The sequence below is a fragment of the Canis lupus genome, chromosome 14 (genome assembly GCF_003254725.2).
Source record: "Canis lupus dingo isolate Sandy chromosome 14, ASM325472v2, whole genome shotgun sequence".
Lineage (NCBI taxonomy): Eukaryota > Metazoa > Chordata > Mammalia > Carnivora > Canidae > Canis > Canis lupus.
The window spans coordinates 52,260,540-52,280,974 of NC_064256.1; the positions used below are offsets into that span (position 1 = coordinate 52,260,540).

General features: G+C 36.0%; 1 protein-coding gene across 3 annotated transcripts in view; it reads right to left on the minus strand.

Annotated features, from left to right (window-relative positions):
* Positions 1-5,046: 5,046 nt before the first annotated feature.
* The window catches only part of BMT2 (base methyltransferase of 25S rRNA 2 homolog), a 92,883-nt gene continuing 77,494 nt past the window's right edge, over positions 5,047-20,435 (minus strand). For all 3 annotated transcript variants that reach the window (XM_025464685.3, XM_049093435.1, XM_025464687.3), the window contains one exon: positions 5,047-8,259. In XM_025464685.3, the coding sequence (XP_025320470.1) occupies positions 7,630-8,259 (630 nt within the window). In that variant the 3' untranslated portion in view covers positions 5,047-7,629. The remainder of the gene's footprint in view (positions 8,260-20,435) is intronic.

Genomic DNA, 20,435 nt, shown 5'->3' on the forward strand with positions numbered 1-20,435 from the left:
GCCCAGAGTGTAGTTCTGGAGACCTGAGATTGAGTCCCACGTTGGGCTCCCTGCATGGAGCCTGCTTCTCCCTCTGCCTGTTTCTCTGCTCCCCACCCCCTCTGTGTCTCTCATGAATAGATAAATAAATCTTAAAAACAAAACTATCACCTACCAGGCTGGGGTGGTCTTTTTCTTTGGTCCCTCCCTGCCCTTCACATCCAGGCCCTGTTTCAGATTTCATCCAGGAAGCTCTCGAGAGGGTTGTGAACCAACAGCTACTTTCATATTAACTGCTGTCCTTTATATTTATGGAAACTCTTTCATGATTAATAGTTGAATCAAACCTACTGAGGAAGTGGTTACCCATCTTTCTGAATTCATCTTATAGAGACAAGATGATCTTGGGGTGAGGTTTGTTTTGTAGTTTCCATTGAAATCTTACAGGGTAGGTTGTAGTGGATTGGGTATCCTCTATGTCATTTTCTGGGAATTCATAGGGGAGAAAATTGAAGATGAGAAAATCAAATGCTATTTAACTTGCTTAGTAAGATTCTAAGGAGTGGGTATCAGATTTTGAATTGGTGGTGGATGGCGGAGATGAAATGGTCAATGTTCATGGGAGACACAGAATAGGACTAAGAAAAGAGGAATAAGGTTATTAATGGCTATTTGCTAAAATAGATAGTATAATACACAGTTTCTATCATGTGACAAGATTGTGTTATTTGCTTTACAGAAACTTGGTAAACTTATCAGTAATCCTGTAAATGAATTTTGTGGATTAAGAAGCAGGTTCTATGAAGAAATTTGCCCCAAATCTCCGTGTTGAGTGGTAGAAACCTATCTGCAAAGTGGTTGGCATAATGTATCCCTTCCATGAATTAAGAAGCTGCTGGAGCACTACCTCTCTTGTGGAACTGAAGAGGTCAATTGGCTCAATCTTCCTTAGATGCAGTAAAGCTAATGATTATGTACAAACTTCCATTCTTTCATTGCCATTGAGAGGGAGGTAGGGATTGGATAGCATTGACAGAGACATGGTAAGAAAGTATGATCTGAGAATAAGAACAAATTTAAATGGGTAGGAGTAAGTAGAAGGGAGAAAAATTATATGGCTCCAAGTCCGTTAGTATTGATCTAAGTGACATTTCCTACAAACCAATTCAGACTTTTCTTAAGTATAAATTGACCTATATCCTAATTTTGAGAATATATTAATAGCAAAACTGAACCACTGCACAAGATTCATAAACTAAGATCAGCCATGGCCCTTTGTCACCTCCATTGCATTTTAAAAGGTAAGATGAATTTATAATAAAATTTATAATAAATAAATTTATTTATAAATATTTATTGATCACCTGCTTTGTTGCAAGACACTTGGCTAAGCTGAAGATCCAGAATAGTTGAGGGCCTTGCCTCTACATATAGACAAGGAAAAATATGAACTTCAGATAATTAGTTATGCAGACTTCACAGCGATGTGGAGAGACTACTTGATTATATGGACTGGGAAGCACCCCTAGGAGGTGACATTTAAGCTAACAACTGAATAACAAAAAAATGAACTACTACAAATCCAATATAAGAGGAAGAAATTCTGGGCCTGGTTGGTGTGAAGGTGAGCACAGGCTTGTTCCCCTCCTTCTCTCCCAGGACTTTATCATAGAGGTTAAGGAGAGAGCATGCTGGAGGTTGACTTGGAGAGGTGGGAAGGGGTAACATTATTGATGTTTGCACTTGCATGATGAAGAGGGATATTCATATTTGAGTAAATGGCATCTAAATTGGTTATGGACATAATGCCAAGAGGCCACATGAACAGGTTTTGTTGCTATGTACCACCAAACGCTGCAGTGCACTATGCTAGCCTGCAATTTTAAAGTTTTTGTTGCTTCATATTAAAGCTAATGCATTTATTACATTGTCAGTCCTGAAAAGCACCTAGTACCTAGTCCAATGTAATAATGTAGTAATTAGGTCTCACCTTATAAGTATTGAAATAAATAGTGAAAGAAAACTTTGCTTTTAATCCTTGCCACAAACTGTATCCCCAACTTCAACTATCTATTTCACAAGTAATCCTCATGGTTATTTAGGGACCATAAGGCCTAGTTGATCAGTGAAAATTCATCATTACTCAAAAACAACTCCAAATATATTTCTTAAGCAATACTGTGTATAATCTAAAATGACCTGTTTTTACAAGAGATTGTACAAGAGCAAGATTTGTACTTGCTCCCTTCTGAATTTCATGCTTCACAGTCTTTGGGAACTGAAATTAATCTATTGAAATAGTATTATCCACCTGTATTTATCTACAATACTATGACTACACCAATGATGTTAAAAATGGTGTTGCTTCATCACATTCGAGGACTTGAGGGAGAAAAACATTCGTTCATTTCATTAAAAAGGACTTGTTTTGTCTTTTTGAAGTATAAAATTGGTATTAGCAGTTTTTGTGTCTAGTCACAAGAGTAAAGAGCTGATTTATGACTTCCTAACTCCCATGACTCCTCATTCCAACTGGCACCATTCTCCACGCCACCAGGGTCCCCTCTATCTTGGTAATACTTCTGGTTACACAAGCTCCAAACGATCCCATTTCCTCTTGATAAAATTGTTTTCCTATTTAAAATTCCCAGGTCCTTACTGTTTCTCCAGTAGTCTCTTTGGGACCTTAATCTGTGCTAATGCTTCAGTGAGTTTAGAAAACAAAGCTCTATTTTTATAGTCAAGCCATAGCCTTTCTTTCAGGGCTGTTTCCTCAAGCATTTCATCTTGAAGGCAGGCTCTAGGAATTAGGTCTGCCTACCTCTCTTCTTTCCAGCAGTCACCCATCTACCTTTTTTCCAGGGAATGCTTCATTGATCCTTGGCTTTGGGAAACCTGTTAGTTCTTGGATTCCTAGTGAAAAAGCCTATGTCAATTAAGAGGCTGGCTTTGTTTTTACTTTTTCTATGTTGAACCAGTGTCTGCAAACTCTCTCATCCAAACACAGATGTGTTGAGGAACAGGAGTTTGAAGAACTAAATACTGACCATGTTTGTATCCTTTCTTTGGGGGTACAAGGTGATAGGCATAGCTAAAATGTGGCTTTAGTTAGCTGTAAAAAATATCTGTAGGTGTGGGGAACAAATATAAAGAGCTTAAATGTGAACTCTACAATAGCTTCATATAGAATATCTCTGTGCCTACAAATAATTTTCTTCTGGATAGGTTTCCCCCATGCCAGCTCAAAGAACTACAGAATGTTTTAAGGACATCACTGAATGATTAACTTGGTTGTGACTGCCTTTAGTAGGTAAGACATACATGCAATAAACATATGCAAGTATATTCTCCTGGCTTTTGTCCCTTAAAGAACTGCGAATAGACCTGAGTTTAGGAAAACTATTGGCATTCTTTTATCTTTTGAACAATGCTCTCTACCATTTTTATAATTTATGTGGGCATTCTACCAATAATACTAAAAATTTGTTTTATAGCCTTTTAATTACTTATGACAAATTTAAGAAACAATTCTGCAGTCAATATCTATGACCTAATTCTTTGGATTTTCCTTTAACTTAAAAAAAACACTGAAATAGGTACCATCTTGCTACTACTGATGGACCCAATATTAGAAATTATCCAAATCTATGATGTAAAATACTTGTCAATATTTCTGATAACTAAAAACAATGACCTTAATCATGTTTCATATTGCAAAAAGCAGAATAGCTTTCTATTCCTATTTTCTCTTGAACAAAGGTGTTACGGTTAGAAAAACTCAAAGTAAGTTGAATACACTGATGCTGACCGAAAGTTACCACTCAGTGGTACCAGATGTAACAAGATTCTTGGTTGAAAAATGCATACTTAAATTTAGGATGATAAAACATTGAAATCTAAGTTTTAGATAGTCTTTCCAATTGTTGAAGTATGAATTTCTGTAATAAGAAAAATAGGGTTTAGAAAACCCAATACTTCCCTCCTTTTATAATAGAAGTCCTTAATGAAATTAACTATTGTAGCTTCTTTGCTTACTGAGTATTGTGTAATACAGTCCACCACTAATAATCTTGAGGGACTTTTTTTTTGTCAGTGGATCATGGCCATGAAATTTTTGTGAACCATCATGAAGATGACTGCAATTAGGGTTTTTGGGTAAAAATCAAATGTTTATAATACATTCTTTGTAGTAAACACTTTTTTTTTTTTTTTTTTTTTTAAGTAAGAAAAATTTGTCTTTCACCTTTGCTATTACCTGCCAATTTGTAACACCAAAAAGGAACCAACTGTTAGTGTATGGACTCTTGGAAGATCACTATTTTAGCTAGCACTGTGCTCAGAAAAATGTGGGGAAAATGGAGCAACAGCCTGATGACCCTTTCCTACTTACCTTGTACAATCGGAATTGGTTTGTAGCTTGCACTCTTCTAGAGAGGAATAATACATCCCTCTTACCTACAGTGTGTTTGTGATTTGTTAAGCAGCTGTGTTTAAAACTTTTCTGCATTGTTTCATTTTTGGTAAACATATTAAGGGACTTGAGCAGGGGCAGAGGTGTAAGGATCAGCAGGCAATGATTCCTAGAGAGAGATGTTAATTATGTAGGATGCTTGTCTTCATTAGATCAGCAGCTCCATGAAAGAGGGGACTGTGACCACATCCCTAATGTTTCCCCAGCATACGGGGCAGAATTCAAACATTCATTCAGTGGATAGAGAACTGTTTGACATCATGAGGAAGCCATCTGCTGCCACAAAGTAACTAATACACTTAATGATATCTGATAGACCTAACTTTCAAGGAAAGTAGACTTGCAATGAACTAGAATTTATGCTGGCTGTTGTCCTGGCTCTTTGATAAACAGCATGACAATACATACCAATATGGCAGTCATTTGAGCTCTCTGTATCTTGGTGAATGAATTTCTGAAATTAAGGACTTTGAGTAGGTGGACTCAGCTTGAAAATTCTGGATGTCATTCAAATTCTAAACTGCTTTCCAGTTTTGAAATCACTTAACAAAAGTCAAAGAGCACAGAACTTTCAGGTTATAAGTAATAGACAATGATTATTAGAAAATTTAAAATTTTTAATAAATGTGCTTTGTTCACAAAATGTGAAAAAATACAACAAACACAAACATACATTTTCAGGTATGCCATCTCCCACCGTTTGGCAACTACGATATAAACCATTTTTGATCTAGTCATGATCCTGAAGAATCTAACCGAATATCATTTAGTTTGAAACTCCAAATATTTTGGAGAATCCTGTTATGAGCTAGGAGATGCCTTAAAATTTACTTATATCCAAATGAAATCACTCTCAAGAGTACCCACACAATATTAAAAGGCTCTGTTAACTTCTCTTGTCATTACATATATAATCTGGCACCAAGCCACAAGGACTGCTTATATTTTAACACTTAAATGTTAAATTGGCTTTGGTGGAATATGTATTAGTTTAAATCCTATACCAACCTAATTTGAAGCTGAATTTACAGTAACAAATGATATTTATAAATCCAAACAAATTTATACTAAGTGGGAGTAGGTTTTATAAAGAGACTTTTCTTTTAAGGACTACTTAAAATAAATCATGCACACTTTGGAGCATAAGCAGAATCAACATCTGTAAACAATCAGAAGAATTTATAGCACCAACATTTTAGCTGTAACACAAAGGCTGACTCCAAGGTCATACTTACACCAGCCTCTCAAAAGCACAGTTTTCATTTACTTTCAAAGCATTTTAATTAGATATATTGTTTGCCTTTAAGATTCTATTCAGCCAAATCAAAGGAAACGGGCAGTCTGGTAAAAGAGGTACTACGAAAATACAGTTTTGTGTTACCTGAACACAGTGGGGGATTTCTACCCTTCTTTTGGGGAAGATACAAGATATGACCTGTAGTACTTAACTGGAAAGAGAAGTCAATTCTAATTATTAAGGACTCAGGCTATTGAAAGTAAATGAAACATTTCAAATTACTTTTGGCATAGTTGAGCAACCAATATTTATTGCATTCATTCAACTGACTTTTCAGGTTAATTACAATCCTGTTACTTTCATTAATTTAGAATGTGAAATTTAATTTGAAGTATCAGGTATATATATCCAAACACGGATATCTTAAAGGGAAGTTTTGTCTTTCTAAATAAAGTTTGACATTCAAAGTTAACTACAGCAACTCACAATAAGCACAAAAACATCAGTTTTACCAGAGTAAAGAAGTGCAGTTTATGAAATTTAGGATCAACTATTGAAAATGCAAGTTTCCTTTAAAAACACCCACACACACCCCCGCACACACACACGCACACACACACATTAACCATGAATTCTGAAACTGTGATATTTCAGTGCAAAAACCTCAGTATGAGGTAATTTTAATGTAATAACCACTTGAAAAAAAAAATCCACACAGTGGCACTCTTAAAAATGACAGTTTACGTGACAATTGCTGGCTGACAAGACAATGTGGACCAAATGTTCTTAGCTATTTAAACTAATCTTGTCTTGTTTGGACCTATTTTTCTTCTTAATCATTTGCTTCTGATTCAGAAACACAAAGTTATTTATCAATGTGGAAAGGGAAAATTCCCACAGCCAACTAACGGTTTATATATTGAAAGAAAATTTCCTGCTAGAATTTTGATAGAAATTAGAATATCGAAAGGTCAAAACCATTTTATGAGATTGCTAGCAGAGGGTTAATTTAAAATGTTTCTATATAATTCCAGACTTGTAGTGCAGCACACCTCCTTAATGGAAAGGTGAGGACCCTAACAAGGTTGGTCTAGACAGAACATAAACTCTAACAAGTGCAAACCCTTTCACAAAGGTGTTTCAGGTCAGGATTGAGTATTGTTCCTTGCTTAAATAGAAAATTTTGTAAATGAAAACTAAATTTAAAAAAGGTAAGAGTGAACTCTCACAGTTAAATATACTTAACACCAAGGCCTAATCAATATGAAAGATACGAACATTCTACTTTGGCAATGGTGTTGATTATACTGTACTAATGAAATTAGAATACATACTTGGGGGAAATCTTTCCCCAAATGTCTGATGCTACCAAATGAGCAAAAAAGAAAACAAATTATCAATTCCAAAATGTTGATGAAATGCTGGATCATCAGACAAAACTGCAGAAAATGGCTTTCTGTAACAGATAACAATTTAGCTAGAAAAGAGAGTAAGTGCATCACAAAACAACTAAACCAATCTATCTCTGTGTCACATTTAACTTGTGAGTCATCAAAGTGCAAGCTACAGCTTTCTACATATCTTTCTCATTGCAATGGTTTAAAAGTCAACACTGAAAGATTAAAAGAAAATACATAGCAAGTTATGCTTCACTTTTCACAATAGCACTAAAGAAAAAAGGTACCTTTCTATGATATCTTAGTGCTAAATGCTAAAGTAACAGTGGTTTCTGCTATGACAGGAGTCACTCTGCATGAAACTTTAAGCTTTCTATATAAGAATAAATTTTAAAATCCAGAAGTAGAAAAAAATAGCAAACTCTGTAAACCTTTGCATTTCTTCTATGCAAACCAGGTTTAAGTACTGAGTTCATGTTAGTATTTCTGATTAGTGTAAGCGATTAGTTTAGGAGTCTGGACTGAAAGGGCCTTTTACTTTGATATTAACTTAAAAGTAATATAGGATCTTCTAGCTCATAGAAAGGAATAGAGCTGGCTTGACTTTCTCCAGAATCTGAGTCGTATGGAGCATCAGGGAGCTCTGTGAAACCATATGCTAGTTGTTCATCTTCTATATCTGATCGAACGTAGCACGAAGGATTAGAATATTCCTCCTCTTCTATACTGTTGAAATCTTGAGGAATATATAACATCCCTGGGTAGTTCCTACTAACCAAGTCACTTGTGGTTTTTAGGGAGGTTTTTCTAAATGCCATCAAATGCATATGTGAAAATTTTGAATACTTGAAACGTTTAAAGCCCAGGGATTCTATAGCAATCTTCCAGCTTTTCATCATCATAGCATGACGGTTCTGATGGGAGGAATCAGGTGTGATGATAAGCAATAAACCATTTAACACTAACAGTTCATGGGCTTTCTTGCAGCAAATCCACCGTTGGTAAGGCGATGGAAAATAAGAAAGGAGGAGAGAGAAAACCACCACATGGAAAAGTTCTCCAGGAAGAGAATCGATAGGGTTTTTCAGCTGCTTCAAAAAGGCATCTATAGCATCCTGCGCAAGCTGGAGTGGCTGCTGAAGCTGCAAGTTCAGGAAGTCACATTTATATACACTCTGCAGAAAGGGAAAAAACAAGGCCTATTAAGAATTTGAGGACTGACTTCCAATCCTATTACACAAATTTTACACCAAACTATGTCACAGCATTTCTACATTACCCAAGCTTCAATTTTGAATCTTTGCCTTCTACGTTATTCCACTTGCACAGACATTCAAACTAAACTTACTCATTAAACACTCAAGAGTAATTTAATCAACCCCAGAGAATTTCTACTCATCATTAAAAAAATATTTTTTTTTAAATTTTTATTTATTTATGATAGTAACAGAGAGAGAGAGAGAGAGAGAGAGAGAGAGAGAGAGAGAGAGGCAGAGACACAGGCAGAGGGAGAAGCAGGCTCCATGCACCGGGAGCCCGACGTGGGATTCGATCCCGGGTCTCCAGGATCACGCCCTGGGCCAAAGGCAGGCGCCAAACCGCTGCGCCACCCAGGGATCCCAAAATATTTTTTTTAAATAAAATATTTCTAACAATTTGAAGTTTAATTTGGGCAAGAATTTACAAGAAAGATTTATCTAAACTTAGTCCTATTTACATTCACTTCAACATTTACAGTTAACAAAGACAGGCCAGTATAAAAACTTTAAACAAGAAATACCATAAAATAAAGATGAATCAAAGAGGGTAACGAAAGGGGCATTATAAATTTGTAAAAGCACAGCACCAAAACTTTTTAAGATCATGAAAAATGTCTTTAAACCATTAACTTGAATCCTCTTAATGATTTTAATGTTATATTCAATTTAAAAGTTAATACTTATTTAAAAGTATATGTGAAAGTTAACTTAGATGACCATGGGAAATACCACAACAAATGAACACAGAGCATTGCATAATTTGCTGAATATTACGACTCCATGGAAATGATCCAGAATAAAACAGTTCAAGATTAGATACAAATTAGTTGCCCTTTTCACATAATAGTTATTAATTAATAAAGACATGGGCTAATACCTTATTCGGTCTTTTTTAAAAGATTTTATTTATTTATTCATGAAAGACCACAGAGAGAGGCAGAGAGAAAAGCAGGCTGCATGCCGGGAGCCTGATGTGGGACTCGATCCTGGGACTCCAGGATCATGCCCTGGGCCGAAGGCAACCACTGAGCCACCCAGGCATCAAAAGTTTTAGTTCTTTCCAATCTTGATGACTATTACTGCTTTTTTTTCTGGCTCTATTGCACTGGCTAAAACTTACAAGGAATGCTGAATAGAAGTGGTGAGAGGATAGATATACTCTTGTTCTAGTAGGGAAAACATTTTTAAGCATATTGTTAGCTGTAAGTTTTTCATTATAGCCTTTACCCGGTTGAAGAAATTGAGTTCAATTCTTTCTGAGTGTTTTCACTCAGGGAAAGAATATTCGTATTCTTTTTGAATATTCAGATTTTTATCAGACTTTTTCCTACGCTTATTGAGAGATTATCCTTTTCAGTGTGCTACTAACATGAAAAAATTGTTTTCTGAAATTAAACCAATCTTATAAACCAAACGTGGCCATTATGTATTATTACCTGTTTTGAGATCCTGCATTCAGTATGCTAAAATTTTGTATAGAACACTTGTGTATATTTTCATTCATTTTTATAAACAAATACTCCATTAGATATGCACACATCACATCTTTATCCATTCACTCATCAATGGACACATGGTTGTTTCCAAACCTTGGCTATTGTAAACAATGTGATGAATATAGGGGTGTATATCTTCTTTTCAAATTAGTGTTTTCATTTTCTTTGAATAAATACCCAGATGTAGAATTGATGGATTAAACAGTAGTTTCATTTTTAATTTTTTGAGAAAACCTATTTTTCATAATGGCTGCACTAAATTTATATTCCCACCTACGGTGCACAAGTGTTCCTTTTCTCCACATCCTCAGCAATACTTGCTACTTCTTGTCTTTGATAACTGCCATTTTGACTGGTATAAGGTGATACCTTACTGTGGTTCGTAGTTGCATTTCCCTGATAATTGTGTAAAGCCTGTTTTCATGTACCTCTCTGACCATCTGTATGTTGTCTTTGAAAAAATGTCTATTCATATCTTCTGCCCAGTTTTTAATTAGACTGTTTCTCTGCTACGGAATTGTGAATTTTAAAGCATATTTTAGATAGAAGTCCCTTACTGCATGTAAAATCACTTGCAGATACTTTCTCCAAATTGGTAGGTTGCCTTTTCATGCTGTTACTGGTTTTCTTTGCACAAGGTTTTTAGTTTGATGTAGTCTCACTTGTTTATTTTTGCTTTTGTTGCCTTTGGTTTTGGTAGATTTAACAAATCATCACTATGACTGATATCAAGGTGCTTATGCCCTATGTTTTTTCATGGGAGTTTTATGGCTTCTGATCTATGTTCAAGTCTTTAATCCATTTTCAGTTTTTGTATGTAGTGGGGTCCAGTTTCATTCCTTTGCATGGGATGTCCAATTTTCTGAGCATCATTTATTGAAGAGACTATCCTTTTCCCATTGTATATTCTCTGCTCCTTTGTTGTAAATTAACCGACCATATATGCAAGGGTCTATTTCAAGGCTCTCTATTCTATTTGTTCTATGTGTAGGTTTAAATACCAGTATTATAATGTTTTAATTACTACAGCTTTTTAATATAGTTTGAAATGGAGTGTTATGCCTCCAGCTTTATTCTTTCTCCAAATTGCTTTAGTATTTGGGAGTTTTTTTTTTTTTTTTTTTTAAAGACTTCTAATTTTTTTTATTTATTTATGATAGTCACAGAGAGAGAGAGAGAGGCAGAGACACAGGCAGAGGGAGAAGCAGGCTCCATGCACCGGGAGCCCGACGTGGGATTCGATCCCAGGTCTCCAGGATCGCGCCCTGGGCCAAAGGCAGGCGCCAAACCGCTGCGCCACCCAGGGATCCCAGTATTTGGGAGTCTTTTATAATACCAATTTAAGTTTTAGGCCTGTTCTATTTCTGTGAAAAACGACACTGCAATTGTGACAGGGATTACACTGATCTGTGTATTGGTTTGAGTAGTATGGATAATTAACAATATTAATATTTATAATCTGTGCTCATAGATTCCACCCTGCCATTTATTTATATCTTCAGTTTCTTTTATTAACGTCTTGTAGTTTTCAATATACAGGTCTTCACCTCCTTGGTTAGATTTATTCCTGAATATTCTTTTTGACACAATTGTAAATGGAACTGTTTTCTTAATTTCTCTTTCTGATACTATTAGTGTACAGAAATATAATGGATTTTTGTATTAAATTTTTTCTTATCTTACAACTTTACTGCATTTCTTTATTTTAACAGTTTCCTGATTTGAATCTTTGGGATTTTTTTTTTTTTATATAGTTAAAATATTATCCTTCAAATAGGGACAGTTTTACTTCCTTCTTTTCAGTTTGGATGCTAATTTTCTTGCTTAATTGGCCTGGCAGTACTTATCTCGTACTGAATAAAAGTGGAAATAGTGGGTATCCTTGTCTTGTTCCCGATTTTAGTGGAAAAACTTAAAAGCTTTTCATAGTTGAATAATGATGTTAGTTTTGGGCTTGTCATATATAGCTTTTCTGCTATGTTGAGGTATGTTCCATCCATAACCACTTTATTGAGAATTTCTATCATAAATAAAAAAATAAATTCTATTTTATTAAATGCTTTTTCCACATCTATCAAGATACGATTTTTATCCTTTATTTTGTTAATATGGTATATAATATATTGATTTTTGTGGATGTTAAACTATCCTTGCATTCCTGGAATAAATACCAAGCATGGTATATGATTCTTTTAATGTACTACTGAATTCAGTTTCCTTATATTTTATTGGGGATTTTCGTAACTATATATTAGGGATACTGTCCTGTAATTTTCTTTTCTTATGGCATTCTTGTCTGGTTTTGTTATCTGGGTAATGCTGGCTTTATAATACGAGTTTGGAATGGTTTCCTCCTCTTCCTATATTTTTCTGGAAGAGTTTGAGGAGGATTTATGTTTGTTAGGAAGGTTTATTTTTTTTAGCATAAATTTTTTTTAAAAAATTTAAAATCAATTAACATATGCTCAAGTACTGGAAAGGAAAACATCTAGTTCTAAAGAGACAGGACCTGATTGATGAGTGGATAGCCAAAGAGGCCAAAAGATCTAACTCCAATAAAACCATGGATCCAAGCTGTTTAAAATGGACCCCTCCCAAAGGCACTTAAAGTGACCTGTTACTCTGAGCCAGTGAACCCCAGCAGTAGGAATCCGTACCCTAGGGATCTGTCATTTCTGTTGCTCTTGTGATTGGCAAGTACAGTATCCTTGGGGAAGGCCATCCCCCTCAGGACTGTCCTGGCTGCGACCCTCGTGTACACTGCAGACGCTGATTCTGAGGAACTGTTGTTTCGGCCTCAGTGAGGTTGCCTGGATGGGATCGCTGTTTAGACTTGAGTGCAGATCCCTCGTAGCACTGACCCAAGGTGTTCTGTTTGGTACTGTACCTGTCCAGTCACTGGTTCTCCTCATGTCCTCTAGCCCCATGAGGTTGTGTTGTGTCTTCTAAACTTTGTACTAGTGCTTCTTGCTGCCCGGATACCAGACTTCAAACCATGGTTGCCACCACCAGGACCTTTCCAATTACTCCTTACATGCGGTTTTTTTGGAAGAGCAGGGAAGAGGTAACATTTCTGAGTGTGTGTACTAGGAGGGGTCCATTCCCTTTGGATTTTATCTCACTTGAAATTTTTTCTGCCATTTTTATTGAAAGGCCGGTTTTTGATCCGTGTCAAGCTGACAAGAGACCAATATTTTTTAAAACTCTCCCAGGGACTCGTCTTGGTAACTGCACATAACTTAATCAGAATGAAATGGAGAGACTTGACAGGTGGTGATTCTGTAATTTGATTTGAGTTCACCTGTGGGCATCGTGTGTCAGTGGAAGGAAACCAGTCCTCATTGCCTCACCAGAAAGTGCCCAGCCCTAAATGTTTTCCTCTCTCGTAAGCCCTTGCTCCTTTTTACATTGGAAGGGGCTAAACAGTGTCCGGTTCTCCCTTTCATGCTGCATGCTAACCAGTTCATCAGACTGCAGAAACCTACCCCCCACCCCCCACCGTACCTGCCGGTCTCATCTGGCACACCTGTATTTTTGCATTGATTTTTTTTTTTTTTTTTTTTTTTGCCTAAACCTCCTTGGAGAAGTAGGAAATGAGTGCACATGACTTCCAGATCTCCTCTAAGACCATGACTCAGCAAGGCAGAGTGCCACCCCCTCCCAGTGTTTGCTTCTCTGACAGTGCCTCGCCCTCCCTCTTGAACTGAAGTGCTCTTGCCCTTCCAAGAACTCCTCCTCCATTTCCTTTTTGGGATTTGCCACCATTCCCCCTGTTCTCTGCTCTATTTTTGGTTTCAAGCAAAGGAAGAAATGCTCCAATTTCTCTCCAGCCCATTATAACCTGCTATCTTGGGGCAGCTTTTGATGTATGACATGCCACCCTTCCCAACTTGGTGTCCTCCAACACTGCTGTCTTCGTGTGGAGCCCTTCCCACAATCCCGACTCTGGTCATTTGTGCCTTTCTCTTGTCATCTCTGTACGCTACTTATACTCACTGTGGGTTGGGGGAAGCTAATTTTAAGCATGTTCAGTGGCAGCTCCCTGCCAGTTTCAGTGTCACTGTTAAAGTTTATCCAAAAGCAACTTCACTGGGGGTTTTCTTAAGGGGTAAAGGTCTTTTACCGAAGCTAACCCTTCCCCACATGTGGTAGAATGTGCTGTTCTATACCTACTCCTCAATAAAGCATGTTCTCTGCTCAAAAAAAAAAACAAAAACAAAAACAAAACAAAAAAAAACCAAAAAACAAAACAAAACAAAACTACCAGTTATTAGTTTCAGAGGTAGAGTTTAGTGATTCATAAGTTGCACAGAATATCCAGTGCTCTTTAGATCAAGTGTCATCCTAATGCCCACATTCAGTTACCTCATCCTCAAACCCAGCTCCCCTCCAGCAACCCTAAGTTTATTTCCCATAGTTTAGAGTCTGTTAGGGTTTGTCTCCCTCTCTGATTTCATCTTATTTTATTTTTTATTCTCTTACCTCATTGTCATCTGTTTTGTTTCTTAAGTTTCACATGTGAGTCAAATCATATACTTGTCTTTCTCTGACTTATTTTGCTTAGCATAACACCTTCTAGTTCCATCCACATTATTGTAAATGGCAAGATTTCATTCTTTTTGATGGCTAGGTGGTAATCCATTACATATGTACACTGTATCTTCTTTACCCATTTATCTGTTGATGGACACCTGTGATCTTTCCACAGTTCCCATAATGTCTAGTGTAGACATTGCTGCTATAAACTTTGGGGTGCATGTGCCCCTTCAAATCACTATGTTTGTATCCTTTGGGTAAATATCTAATAGAGCAATTGCTGGGTCCTAGAGTAGCTCTATTTTTAACTTTTTGAGGAACCTTCATACTGTTTTCCAGAGTGGCTGCACCAGTTTGCATTCCCACCAACAGTGTAAGAGGGGTTCCCCTTTCTTGGCAACATTGCCAACATCTGTTGTTTCCTGATTTCTTAATTTTAGCCACTCTGACTGGTGTGAGGTGGTTATCTCCCTGTGGTTTTGATTTCTATTTCCTGGGTGATGAATGATGTTGAACATTCTTTTCATGTGTCTGTTGGCCATTTTATGTCTTTGGAGAAATTTCTGTTTACGTTTTCTGCTCATTTCCTGACTGGATTATTTGTTTTTTTTGGGTTTTGAATTTGATAAATTCTTTACAGATTCTGGATACTAGCCCTTTATCTGATTAAGAGATTTGCAAATATCTTCTCCCATTCTGTAGGTTGTCTTCTAGTTCTGGTGAATGTTTCCTTTGGTGTGCAAAAGCTTTTTATCTTGATCAAGTTTAAATAGTTCATTTTTGCTTTTGTTTCCCTTGCCTTTGAAGATGTGCCTAGCGAGAAGTTGCTGTGGCTGAAGTCAAAGAGGTTGCTGCCTGTGTTCTCTAGGATTTTGATGGATTCCTGTCTTACATTTAGGTCTTTCATGTTGGAAGGGTTTGGATTACTTATTTAATCCACTTACTACTAACGAGTCTGTTCAGATTTTCTATTTTATCATTTTTTTTCTTTTTTTTTTTTTTTAAGATTTTATTTATATATTTGACAAAGAACGAGCAAGCGAGAGAGCACAAGCAGGGGAAGCGCCAGGCAGAGGGACATGGAGAAGTAGGCATCCTGTAGAACAGGGAGCCCAACGTGCGGCTTAATCCCAGGACTCTGGGATCATGACCTGAGCCAAAGGTACACTCTTAACTGATTTGAGCAACTTAGGTGCCTTTTTTATCTTAATTCAGTCTTAGTAGGTTGTATGTTTCTAGCAATTTATTAATTTCTTCTAGGTTGTTCAATTTGTTAGCATATAATTATTTATTGTAGTCTCTTATGATCCTTTGTATTTCTGTGGTATCAGTTGTAACATCTCCTGTTTCATACTGGATTTTATTTATTTGAATCCTTTTCTTGGTGAGTATAGCTAAAGGTTTGTCAATTTTGTGTATCTTTTCTAAAAAACCAGCTTTTAGTTTCATTAATCTTTTCTATTTTTCTTTCTATTCTCTATTTCATTTATGTCTGCTCTGATCTTTGTTATTTCCTTCCTTCTATCTTTGGATATTTTTTTGAACTTAGGTCCTTGAGGTATACAGTTAGGTTGTTTGAAACTTTTTTTGTTTCTTGATGTAGGCATTTCTGGCTATGAACTTCTCTCATAGAATTGGTTTTCCTGCAACCTGTAAATTTTGGTGTGTTCCATTTCTATTTTCATTTGTCTCAAATTATTTTTTGATTTCTCTTTTGACTACTTCTTTGAGCCACTGGTTGTTTGATAGCTTGTTTCATCTCCACAGATGTATAAATTTTCTAGTTTTTTTTGTAATGAATATCTCCTTTCATACCACTGTGATTGGTAAAAGCTGGTTGATATGACTTTAATATTCTTAAATATAAATATTTCTCAGACAAAGGATTTGTCTTGGAAAATGCTGCTTTTTCACTTGATAAAAAGGTGCATTCTGTTGTTTTGGATGAAGTGTTCTGCAAGTATCTATTAAGTCTGTCTGGTCTAAAGTGTCATTTAAGGCCATTGGGCTATTAGTTGATATAAGTGGGGATACTAAAGTCCCCATTACTATTGTATTGCTATTTATTTCTTCCTTTTGATCTAAATATATATTTGCTTTATATATATACAGATGCTCTTATGTTGAATGCATATTTACAAATGCTGTATTTTTCTCATTGGATTGGCCCATTTATCATCCCTTATTAAAATCTTTGTTTTAAGTCTGTTTTGTGGGACGCCTGGATGACTCAGTGGTTGAGCGTCTGTCTTCGGCTCAGGACACGATCCCAGAGTCCTGGGATAGAGTCTCATGTCAGGCTCCTTGCATAGAGCCTGCTTCTCTGCCTTCTGTCTGTGTCTTTGCCTCTCTCTGTGTCTCACATGAATAAACAAAATCTTTAAACAAAAAATAGAGTCTGTTTTGTCTGATAAAAGTATATCTACTCCAGCTTTCCTTTGGATTCCATTTACATAGAATATCTTTTCCCAACTCTTCATTTTTCAGCTGCATTTATCCCCTTACATCTAAAGTGAGTCTTACAGGTAGCCTATAGAGGGGTCTTGTTTCTTTTATCCATTCAATCTGTCATTTTCTTGGAGAAATTAATGCAATTATATATTTAAAGTAATTATTGGCAGGTATGTGCTTATTTCCATTGTGATAATTATTTTCTGGCTCTTTCTGTAGTTACACTTTGTTTTCTCTTGTTCTCTTTCTTTGTGGTTTGATGACTTTCTTAGTGGTATGCTTATATCCCTTTCTCTTTATATTTTGTGTAGTTAGTATAAATTTTTGCTTTGTGGTCACTCTGAGGCTTACATGTAACAACTCAGGTCTCTAACACTATTTTAAGTTGTTCACATTGTAAAGCTTATTACCCATGATGTTTTACGTTTTTCATGTGACATTTTCTCTTAATCTTGTGTGCCCTTTAACCATTATAATTACACTTATTTTTACTACTTTTGTCTTTAAATCTTCATACTTACTTTATAGGTGGTTAATCCACTCTATTTACCTTTCCAGTGAGATTTATTCTTTTGTATTTTTTCTTAATACTAATTAGTGCCCTTTTATTTTCAGCTTAAGTAAGTTCTTTTAAAATGTCTCCTAAGATCAGTTAAGTGGTGATGAATTCCTTTAGCTTTTGCTTGTCTGGAAATTCTCTCTTTTAAAATCACACCTAAGAAATTTACTGTTGATTTTAGATAAGCAACACATAACCAAATTTCCTCAATAATGCCCGAAATGATTTCTTGCCATGATAAGTATACTCTTTAATCCCTGTTATCTCTTGTATCCATCCAGCAATCTCTCCTCTGATAATTATCAGTTTGTTCTCTATAGTCAAGAGTCTGTTTCTTGGTTTGTCTCCCTCTTTTTCCCCTCTTTGCTCATTTGTTTTGTTTACATTCCAGTATGAGATGATACACTATTTGTCTTTCTCTGACTAACCTATTTTACTTTGCACTATACTCTCTAGCTTCAAATAAACAATCTTTAAAACATATATATATATATACTCTTTAGCTTCATCCATGTTGCTACAGATGGAAAGATTTGAGTTCCTTTTTATGGCTGAATAAGATTTCTTTCTCTCTCTCTTAAGTAAGCTCCATGCCCAGTGTGGAGCTCAACATGGGGCTTGAACTCAAGACCTGAGCTGAGGCTTAACCAACTGCGCTACCCAGGCACACCTTAAGTAATAATTCATTATGTGTGTGTGTTTGTGTATACACACACACAATGAATAATACGTTCACATATTTCACTTATATGGATAGAATAGAGAGTCTAGAAATAAACCCACAATTATATGGTTAACTAATCTTTAACAGAGGAATATACATATATATATATCTCACTTATTCATCTATTGATAGACATTTTAGCTGCTTTCACAGTTTGACTATTGTAAATAATTCTGCTATAAACGTAAGAGTGTATACATCTGCGTGAATTAGTGGTTGTGTATTTTTTTGCGTAACAACCCAGTTAGTGTGAATGCTGTATTGTAGGACAGTTCTATTTTTAACTTTTTTAAAAACTTTTTTTAAAGCTTTATTTTATTTATTTATTCATGATAGAGAGACAGACAGAGAGAGAGAGAGAGACAGAGACATAGGAGGAGGGAGAAGCAGGTTCCATGCCGGGAGCCCGACGTGGGACTCGATCCTGGGACTCCAGGATCACGCCCTGGGCCAAAGGCAGGCGCTAAACCACTGAGCCACCCAGGGATCCCCTATTTTTAATTTTTTTGAGGAACATCCATTCTTTCATGGTGACTGTACCAGTCTGCATTCCCATCTGCATGAGGGTTCCTTTCACTCCATCCACATTCTTGCCAACCCTTGTTTCTTTTGTTTTTGATTTTAGCCATTCTGACAGGTGTGAGATGATATCCCATTGTAGTTTTAATTTGCATTCTCCTGATGATGAGTGATGTTGATCATCTTTTCATGTCTGTTGGCTATCGATACGTCTTTTTTGGAGAAAGGTCTATTCATGTCTTCTGCCCATTTTTAAACAAGATTATTTGTGGTTTTGGTGTTGAGTTGTATAAGTTCTTTATATATTTTGGATACTAACCCTTTAACAGATATCAGTTGCAAATACCTTCTCCCATTCAGTAGGTTGTCTTTTTGTTTTGTTGATCATTTCTTTTGCTGTGTAGAAACTCTTTATTTTGACGTAGTCTCAACAGTTTATTTTTTGCTTTACTTCTCCTTGCCTTAGGAGACCTACCTAGAAAAATTTTAAAGAAATGAATGCTTGCGTTCTTTGCTAGGGTTTTTATGGTTTCAGGTCTCACATTTAGGTCTTTCATCTATTTTGAGTTTATTTTTGTGCATGGTGTGACAGGATGGTCTAGTTTCATTCTTTTGCATGTAGCTGTCCAGTTTTCCTAATACCATTTGTTGAGGAAGCTGCCTTTTTCCCATTGTACATTTATTCTTTGTCAAAGATTAATTGACCATATAATCATGGGTTTATTTCTAGGTTTTCTATTCTGTTGATACATGTGTCTGTATTTATGCCAGTACTCTGATTACCACAGCTTTGTATTATAACTTTGAAATCTGGAATTGTGATACCTCTAGTTTTATTTTTCAAGAATGCTTCGGCTATTCAGGGTCTTTTGTGGTTGCGCACAAATTTTAGGACTGTTTTAGTTCTGTAAAAATTGGTATTTTGACAGGGATTATATTCAATCTGTAGATTGCTTTGGATATAGTACAGTATAGTATATAATTTTAATTATATTTGTTTTCCAATCCATGAGCATAGAATGTCTTTCCATTTCTTTGTGTCATCTTCCACTTGTGAAAAACTTTGTCAGGTAGGGTATTCTTGGATGGCAGTATTTTTTTTTCTTTCAGCCTTTTGAACATAAAATGCCAATTCTTCTGGCCTGCAAAGTTTCTGCCAAAAAATCTGCTTATACATCTATGTGAGGTCATTTGTATGTAGTAAGTTGTTTTCCTCTTGCTGCTATTCTTTTGATTTTTCATTTTTGCTGTTCTGTTTGAGTTCCATGCCTTGTCTTCAAGCTGACTGATGCTTCTGCTTCTAGTCTCATGCTGAATGCCTCTACTGTATTTTTCAGTTATTCTATTCTTCATCTCAGTGACTTCTACTTGGTATCTTTCTCATATGTTCCATCTCTTTGTTGAAGTTCTGTGTTAATCCATTCTTCTTTCCAGTTTGGTGAGCAAGATCTTTGAATTCTTTAATAAGTAAATTACTTCTCTATTTCATTAATTTTTTCCCCAAGTTTTATCTTTTTTTCCCCCATTTGGAACATATTCCTCTTTTCATTTTACCTGACTCTCCGTATCGGTTTCTATATTGCAGATGACACCACAGCCTCTTCCAGTCTTGAAGGAGTGGCCTTGTGTAGAAGACGAAACTTGTTATTCAACTCTGTCTCAGTGCTTGGGTGTCTTTCAAACTTTTATGCTTGTCTAAGCAGCCTATTACATTTTTAATAGCTTCCAGTAGCTGAGGATATGCCATGACCTGTCATTGTCCTGGAGGGGGAGATGATTTCAGCACCTAGATTTAGGCTGACTAGAA